Raw genomic sequence first — 9499 nt, forward strand, 5'->3', positions numbered from 1 at the left:
TTACTTTACTCTCTGGACAATTTCATTATTACGGGTTTGATATTATGTTTTCTCGACAGATGAATCTACCTGATAGATTTGATATCTACAGTGCGGGGCTCATGTTCCTGCAAATGGTAAGGAACCCATGATAAAGATGTTGCTTTGATGACTTATGTAGAAATTGCATCCTTATTATTGAAACTCGCAAACGTTGTTCATTGGTGTCATTTTTTATGGTGCTCACCGGTATCCTGTTTGGCAAGGTTTAAAATTTGGGTTTCGGTTTCGATTTCGGACATAGCCAAAACCGAAATTTCTGCCGAAATTTGGTAAAAAAACAAATTTCATTATTGTGCCGAAATTTTGGCGAAATTCCGGTCAGTTCGGCCGAAATTTTGGAAAAAAAAGAAGTTTCTGATTTTTTTTAAAATTACATTTTCCCGAAATTTTGGATATTGGCCATAGCCGACCCCAACTAGTTTGGGACATAGGCTGAGTTGAGTTTGGATATTGGCCAAAATTTCGGATTTAAGTGCTTTCGGTGTCAGTCCCAACCGAAATCTGAAATTTCAGTATTTCAGCCGAAATTTAAAACCATGCCTGTTTGCGAGTCTGCATATCATCAACACTTGTTGAAGGGATACATGATCAAACAGGTTTGTTTGTATATCCACTTGTGATGTATTAATGGTTTTTTCAGGCGTTTCCGTCACTACGCACCGACAGTAACCTGATACAATTTAACCGTCAGCTAAAGCGGTGTGGATATGACCTGACTGCATGGAGAAAAAGTGTAGAGCCTCGTGCGGGCCCCGACCTTCGAAGGGGCTTTGAATTGCTAGATTTAGACGGGGGGAACGGCTGGGAGCTACTTACCTCAATGGTCCGTTACAGGGCACGGCAAAGAACTAGCGCCAAAGCTGCATTGGCTCATCCATACTTTAATAGAGAAGGTCTATTGGGCCTGTCCTTCATGCAGAACTTGAGGCTTCAGTACTTTCGTGCTACTCAACAGGATTATAGTGAAGCTGCGAAATGGGTCACTAGGCTTATGGCGAAATCTGGGACAAAGAAAGAAGGGGGCTTCACAGAAGCCCAGTTACAGGAGCTCAGAGTCTGTATCTAAATTAATAATTCCATAGAGCCACTAAGGGTTTGTTTGGATTGCAGGAATTTTCTGGAAAAGTTTGGAAAGGAAAATATTTCTAAAATTTCCTACTTTTTTTGACACATGAAAAGAGATAACTTGAACAAATCCTATTCAATTTTTACTTAAGGGGGACCTTCAATTTATGATAACATCCCTCTAAATTAACCATAATCATATCATTTCCCTCTGAATTGTGGGAAGTAAATTTTCCCAGGAAAGGAAATTTCCCTCTAAGATGTTTTTCTTGCAATCCAAACAGGGCCTAAGGGAATTAATAATTCCATAAGAGCCACTAAGAGAGAAAACTGACACTTTACGGACTTGTGATACAGGAGATAGAGCCAAAGAAGAAATCAAACGTCCAGCGGAATGCGCTGGCATCCGCTCTTCGCCTCCGGAGAAAGATTGTGAGAACTTTGAATGAAAGCATGGATGAATTAAACAGAGAAAGGAAGAGCCTATGGTGGAGCAGGTGGATCCCAAGGGAGGAATGAAATAGGTATTATTTTCTGTAGCATGTTATGTGTAGAGGTGTGTGTGGGTTTGTGTAATATATGTTGTAATATAAAGAATACATATAGTTTATTATGCCATTATGTTTTTTTATTTTAAGTTTAACAAGAAATGTAAACCATTCAAAAGAAGAAGAAGAAAGAAATATAACATCCTCAATAACAAAATAAGGCCTATCTTAGCAGGAAAAGCCATAGGTCCATTTATAGTAAACAAAAAGAAATACATAATAATGACATAACCCATAAACAATTAAAAAAAAATGACATAACGCATAATTTTTCTTTTTCAGCTGAATAATGTCACAACCTTTCAAGGCAGGCATCATAAACCTGTCAAATAAACAAGAACAAATACATGGTAACCTCCGGTGGGGACAAGATTATCTTGCAAGTTTGGTGGAATGCCTCTCTATTTCGATTAACTCCAGTGGGGACAAAATTAACTTGTTCTTGGGTTTGTGTTGATGATTCTCTTAAATATGAAACTGAAATTCCTATCTTCAAAGGATCAATTTTCCATGCTGTAACAAATGATGGGTGCTAGAAGTGTGTGTATGTGTGTGTATGTGTGTGTAAGTGCGCCTAAGGGCATATCAATTATTGTACATTTTTCCCTTTTATATAAATACGTAAGGGGAAGCCATCTCCAACTGACTCTTATTCCTTTCTCTTCTCTACTTCTTAACATGGTATGGTTTCAGAGCCCTAGGGTTGTGGTACCCTAGGGACCACCATTGGGGACAACCTTCCCCCTCGTCTTCTTCTTCTCCCTCAACCCTAATCAACCCTAACTTCATCCCGAACCTCTCCCAGTCCCCACGAAACCCTTTCCCCTTCTCCCAGCCCCCGCCTCCTCCTTTCCCCACCGTCAGACCCTCGCCCCTTCTCCCAGCCCCCTCCTCCCCTCCCCCCGCATCCTCCTCCTTGTAATCCGCCACCCCTAACCCCTTTCCCCTCCTTCTCCTAGCCCCCGCCTCCTCCCTTCATCACTAGCCCCGCCTCCTGCAACCCCTCCCGCCTCCCCCTCCCTCCACGATCATACCCTGCCACCTCCTGCAACCCCTTCCGCTTCCCCTCTTCCACCATCAGACCCCCCATCCCCACCTCCTCCTTGTATTCCTGCCACCCCAACCCCCTTTCCCTCCCTTCTTTTGCCCCACCTGACAATCCTTGAGCCCTTCTTTTCTCTAATCCTTCATATTTCCTTTCCTCCGCCCTCATATCTTCTTTCCTATTTTTATTTTTTGTTCCTTTAACCTCTTACTCTAAGGAATCCTTTCTCTCTCTCTCTCTCTCGCCATTTATGGCCTAAATTCTCCTAGATATCTTTGTTCTTGTCTCTTTGCTGCTTCGATCTCGCCTTCGAGGCCCCATTCCTCTTTCGGCTAGTGTTCTTATGTCGATTTATACTATCTCTATTCTTCAGAGCCACGACATCATGGTCGGGCCCGTTGCGTGACTTTGTTATTCGCCTCTTCTCTTGTTTCTGCTTTTCCCTCCACCATGGTGGTTGCGAGCTCTCTTATATCTCTCTATGGATCCTCCTGTCATCATGGATCCTCCCGTTAGCTCGACTGTTCCTATCAGGTCGACTCCTTCATCCACAACCCCATCCCTGAGTTATTCTCCTTCTAGTTACTCTTCTATTGTGGGGCACTTTTATCCACAGATGATTTCGTAAAAGCTTGATGAGTCCAATTACCTTAGTTGGAGTCTGGCAGTTGAGACCTACCTTCTCTCTCTCTCTCTCTCTCTCTCGTAAGGTAGCCCTCATTGAGCGGGATCCTCCATCCCCTTTAGATCCATCTTATTCCAGGTGGCGGAATGATGATGCCCTGATCCACACCCTTCTTTGGCAGAGTATGACCCCTCAGGTGGCTCGCACGATGATGGCCCTGCGGACTCCCAAGGCCATATGGGATCACGCCTCTATTCTGTATTCTGGGGTTAATAACCTCACTCGTATTTGCACTACCTACTCCTAGTGGATGCGCCTCCAATGTAGTGATACTCCTCTCTCTACCATTACAATCGTTTTGTCTCTCTATGCCATCAGATTGCTGCCTTCATGCCCCTCACTACTAATCTAGCTGTTCTCACCTGGCAACGGGAGCAGCTCCGTGTTATTCATTTTCTAGAGACCTTGGGCCCGGAATTTCTGCACTTTCGACATTAGATTATTGGCTCGGGGTCTATCCCCTCTCTCACGAAGGTCTATTCCCGTGCACAACAACGTCTCCTTGGCAGCTCCTCCACTCTTGTCTTTGTTGACGGCTCCGCACTTGCTACCTATGATGGTTTTGACTACTTTGGTCATGGAGGTGGTTCCTTTGGCCATGGTGGTGGCCGCGTTGTTGGTGGCCGTGGCCGCCAGTACTGTACTCATTGTAAGAGGGAGGGACATCATATTGAGACTTGCTTTGCTCTCCATCCTGAGGTCATTGCATCTTGCTTTGAGCATATCACCGCCACTAACATCCCTAGTGCCATGACCATTCCAACAGCACCAGCACAGGGTGATACTTTCACTTTCTCCAGGGCAGACTATGAGGAGTTCCTGCGTTTCCGCTTAAGCAGTCGGCCACCTATTGCAGGTTTTGCACAGCCAGGTAGTTCGCCAGCCTCTCTCCTTACTATCTCCAGTAGCTCCTGGATTATTGATTCCGGAGCCTCGAACCCCCTAACTGGTAATTCTACTTCCCTTAGTTCCTTTCGACCCTTTCATTATGCTTCTGATTCTGTCACTTTAGCCAATATGGCCACTACTCCCATCTCTGGTATTGGTACTCTTTCACCACATTTTTGTTTTACTTTATCATTTGTACTTGGTGTACCTAAGTCTCCTTTCAATTTGATTTCTGTTAGTCAGATTACTAAGCATCTTAACTGCCCGATCTCATTCTTTCCATCTTATTGTGTGTTTCAGTATCTCTCGACTGGGAGGACGATTGGATTGGGTCGTAAGGTGGGTGGGCTCTATCGCCTCGACTGTGATTTCCCGCTTCCTATTTTGCATAGCTCCGTTGATCTATATTTGTGGTACTACCGTCTTGGACATTCCTCTATCAAGCGGCTTCAACAGTCATCAGTTGTTTCTTCTTCTATTTCAGTCTTTTCATTGTGAGTCATGTGAACTTGGGAAGCACCGCCGTGTGTCTTTTTCCTCTAGAGTTGTTTCGAGTGTCTCACGTCCCTTTGATTTAGTGCATTCTGATGTATGGGGTCCCTCAAGGACTATGTCACTTCCTGGATATAGATATTTTATCATTTTTATGGTTAATTTTCCCCGTATGACTTGATTATTTTTGCTTAAAGACCATTCTGAGGTCTTTCATACTTTTCGCACATTTCATGCTAAGGTCACTAACCAATATAATTGTACTGTTAAATGTCTGCACATTGATAATGCTAGGGAATACTCTCTCCTCTGACTTTAGGGTTTTTTTTATCCAACCCATGGCATTGTTCATCAGTCCTCAGGTGCATACACCTCTCAGCAAAATGGTGTAGCAGAGAGGAAACTCCGGTATTTTCTTGATATAGCACGTACTCTTCTCTTTCAGATGAGACTTCCCAAACCTTACTGGAGCGATGCCATTCTTACAGCTTTTTTTTCCTGAATAATCGTCTCCTATCTTCTGTTTTGGGTGGTTCTTCCCCCTTTTCGCTCTTACATCCTCAGGGAGATCCCTTTACCCTCACACTCGAGTCTTTAGTTATGTCTGTTTTGTTCACAGCCTCTCACCTGGCCGGATAAATTAGATCCTCGGGCAGAGGGATGTATCTTTCTAGGGTATTCTCGCACCTAGAAAGGTTATCGTTGTTATACTCCTCAGCTCAGGTACCACTATGTTTCTGCCGATGTCACCTTCTTTGAGTCCGTCTCCTTTACTGCTCCTGCTGAGAGCAGCAGTCCTCTGCCTAACTCTCAGGTTTCTCTATCTCTGCCCGTACTTCCTGATCTCGTAGACTCTCCTGCTGCATCAGTAGAGGTTTCTTCGGATCCTTCTGCACCATTAGAGGTGACTTTGGCTCCTTCAACTCCTCTGAAGATCTATCAACGACATTCGAGGCTCGATCCCCCTCCATCTCAGCTCGAGTCATCGTCTTCTAAGTAGGAGATACCGCCTCCTTCATAGGTACCTCTTCTTCCATCTCCTAGTCTTCCTTTAGATTCCCCTATTGCTTTACTTACACGTTCCCGTTCTACTGCACACCCTAATTCCTTTGTTGTTTCCTATGATCGTCTCACTCCTCGTTTCGTAGTTTTGTCTCATCCTTGTTTTATGTTTCTTTGTCCAGGTCTGTCCACGAGGCTCTTGATCACCCAGGTTGGCGAGCTGCTATAATACTAAGATGACCTCCCTTCAGGCCAATCATACTTAGGATTTGGTTCCTCTCCCTCATGGTGCTCAGCATGTTGGCTGTCGTTGGGTATTTTCCATCAAATACTTGCCATATGGCATTGTGGAGTGCCTTAAGGTGCGATTGGTTGCCAAAGGCTATACCCAAACGTTCGGTGTTGGCTATATAGACTTTTTCACCAGTTGCCAAAACCCCTTACGTGCGAGTATTTATCTCTCTTGTTGTCAACCGAGGTTAGCCTCTATATCAGTTGGATGTCACAAATGCTTTTCTCCATGGAGACTTGACTGAGGAGGTCTATATGGAGCAACCTCCTGGGTATGTTGCTTAGAGGAGATGTCCTCCTCAGTGTGCAGACTTCGAAAATCTTTGTATGGGCTCAAACAATCCTCAAGAGCATGGTTTGGGAGATTCGTTGATGCTATCATGCGATTTGGCATGAAGCAATGTGCAGTTGACCACTATGTTTTTAGTCACCATTATGATGCCGGGCATGTCCTTCTCATAATCTATGTGGATGACATTATCATTACTGGGAGTGACACAGCCGGCATACAGATGTTGAAGACCTTCAGAAAGAATTCTCCACAAAAGACCTTGGGCGTCTAAAATATTTCTTGGGGATCGAGTAGCTATTATTGTAGTAGTCTCTCTCTCTCTCTCTCTCTCTCTTGCAGAGGAAGTATGTCTTAGATTTGTTGGATGAGACAAGTTCTATGGGTGTGAAACCAACTGATGTTTCCATGGACCCTAATAAAAAGCTGATTCCAGAAGAGGGAGACTTGTTAGATGACCTTGGCGGGTGCAAACGACTAGTTGGGAAACTTATATACCTCATTGCCACTCGCCCAGATATTTCATACGCAGTGGGAGTTGTTAGCCAGTTCATGAGTGCTCCTCGTATCTCCTACTGAACAGCCGTGATTCAGATTCTCCGATGCTTGAAAATCGCTCCAGGGAAAGGGCCTCTTTTCAAGAGACATGGGCATGCGAAGTTAAAAAGGTTTTTGTGATTCAAACTGGGCAGGGTCACCACCAAATCGACGATCCACTATTGGATATTGTACCTTTGTTGCAGGTAACATAATATCATGGCGAGCAAGAAACAAGACGTAAAGGCCACATCGAGTGCAGTAGCAGAATACCGAGCCATGTCACATACTAGTGGTGGGCTTATTTGGTTGCGTCCCTCCTATCTTAGATTGGATTCTCCTCATCATCCCCAGCTCAGTTGTACTGCGATAATAAGGCTGCTATTCACATTGTCACCAATCCTGTCTTTCATGAGCGTACAAAGTACATAGAGGTGGACTATCATTTCATTCACCAGCGAATCCGAAAGGGAGAATAATCCCCAGCTCAGTTGTATTGCAATAATAAGGCTGCTATTCACATTGCCACCAATCATGTCTTTCATGAGCGCACCAAGCACATAGAGATGGACTGTCATTTCATTCGCCAACGATTCCAAAAGGGAAGAAATACACACCACTCTCACTCGATCAGCAGATTAGCTAGCTGATTTTTTCACCAAACCTTTGAGTAGAGCCAAACTGAATCATATTTGTAACAAGCTAGGAATGCATGATATATACATTCCAGCTTGACGGGGAGTGTTAGAAATGTGTGTATGTGCCTAAGGCCATATCAGTCATTGTACCCTTTTCTTTTTTATATAAATACATGAGTGAGGGAGGGGAGTATCTCCAACTGACTCTCTTTCTCTCATTCCTTTCTCTTCTCCACCTCTTAACAATGGGAAACCCAAGGTCTTGTTCATTGGGTAAAACTCTCAGTCATTCTAATGCTTAATCTTAGACTAATGATATTAAGATAATGCAAAATTTGAAGAAGGTAGAGTTGAAAATACAAGATTAACTAAAATTATTGCAAAGTACCTCAGCTTAAAATTATGAATAGGTGAAATTTACGGTGTACATGTATAGCTACATAAAAAATACATTGCCGCTGGATCAAACATCAGGGGAGGCACCTTGATTATGTGCAGCTACACCCTGACACCATATAATAACCCTATAAATAGAATCTAAACTCCTGATGAATCTCTAAAATTTCAATATAGTTTAGTGTCTCTAATCTGATATATGTGGCACATGCATACATGATTGAGACTGTTCATTAGGTAAGTCAATGTAATCATCCAATCAAACGGATTTAGTTTATTAACTGTGAATCATTTATCTTACTCGTTTTTTCTATTGGCCATTTGTAGTTCTTTTACCCCATCGAATGTGAGCATTTGCTCAGCTATTTGTGTGTGTTCAATTGTAGTATGCAAAAATCCATTCTTCAGACAGCTTAGGATTTTTTTTCTCTGTTTTTTGGAAGATGACCATCAACATATTAAAATGGGAGAGATGCAAGGAAAGAGAGATTAGGAGTAAGGCCAAGATGTTCCAACAAAGAGGAGAAAGCGCAAGGGGGAAGTGAAAGACCTACAAACAACAAAAAAATTCAAACTCAAAGGAGAACAGAAACAAAAACAAGTGGATATGAGCGAAGGATGAAGGGGGTTCCAAGATACGGGGTCTGTCCAACTCTCGTGTCCAACTCTCGTCTGCCAATTCGTTAGTTGATTGCTGAGATTGGCGGATAGTGGGCTTAATAATTCTGGGATGACTTCAGAAATGAAGTGATCCAATCTCCAAGCGATTAATCTTGCAACATCTACATTGTCTATGCAACTTCATAGATGAAAACACTGAAAATTGAACAAGGATGTGGCATTAATTGAAGTTAAAAAACTCAAGGATGAAAGATCCTTTACGCTGTCTATGATAGGAGAAAATATAGAGAAAATTGGTCGAGAACTGTAGTGCTTATGGCGAGGGAGATCCTTCCATAAATCCAGAAAATCAATCTGGTGCCTCATCCCATATTTGTGAATATAGCATATTTGGAAAGAAGGTAACGATAGAATTTTTAGTGACAATTATCATTATATAGAAAGATTGATGATGAAATAAAAATTGGAATGATTCAATGGGAGCCAAGGCGAAGGGGATGTCATTGCTTTCAACCCGAGAAATTCTTAGAAATTGGAGGCACGTCATTCGGGAAAGAAGACTGTCAAATTCCCTAACGAAAAGATAGGAAAACCACCACTTCCTGAATGGTTACAATTCAATTTTGATGGAAACTCACATGATAAATTGATTCATGCTTTCTCTATGGTGACGTTAGGCTTGCTTCAAGGGAAAGCCCAATCCTCCTTGCATCAATTTCAGATTCAACGTTTCATGATATTTTATTGAATGATAGAATATCTTAAATACAATGGCTGTCCCCCATGGCATGACTAGTCTACCAACTAAACTTCTCCTATAAAGACTCAACTTATCCTATAAAGACTCCTACAAACACATAACCCCAAACACTCTACGTATGACTCCTAAGACTCCGACATCTACTCATTCTAATACATGCAAACTCAATCTCTATGAAATATCTCCATCTAACAAACCCC

General features: G+C 42.7%; 1 protein-coding gene across 4 annotated transcripts in view; it reads left to right on the forward strand.

Annotated features, from left to right (window-relative positions):
• STN7 (Serine/Threonine kinase domain protein) overlaps positions 1-9499 on the forward strand; it is a 35161-nt gene that overhangs the window by 14326 nt on the left and 11336 nt on the right. For 2 of the 4 annotated variants that reach the window (XM_077389036.1, XM_077389034.1), the window contains exons 7-9: positions 60-116; positions 683-1096; positions 1465-1631. In XM_077389036.1, coding sequence (XP_077245151.1) covers positions 60-116; positions 683-1096; positions 1465-1626 — 633 coding nt within the window. In that variant the 3' untranslated portion in view covers positions 1627-1631. Of the gene's footprint in view, positions 1-59; positions 117-682; positions 1097-1464; positions 1739-4573; positions 4592-9499 lie in introns of those variants that run through there. The other 2 variants (XM_077389035.1, XM_077389033.1) reach the window with 2 other exon arrangements.

The sequence above is a fragment of the Tasmannia lanceolata genome, unplaced genomic scaffold, assembly GCF_043159265.1.
Source record: "Tasmannia lanceolata isolate RefF3 unplaced genomic scaffold, GAP_Taslan_0.1 ptg000008l, whole genome shotgun sequence".
Taxonomy (NCBI): Eukaryota; Viridiplantae; Streptophyta; class Magnoliopsida; order Canellales; family Winteraceae; genus Tasmannia; species Tasmannia lanceolata.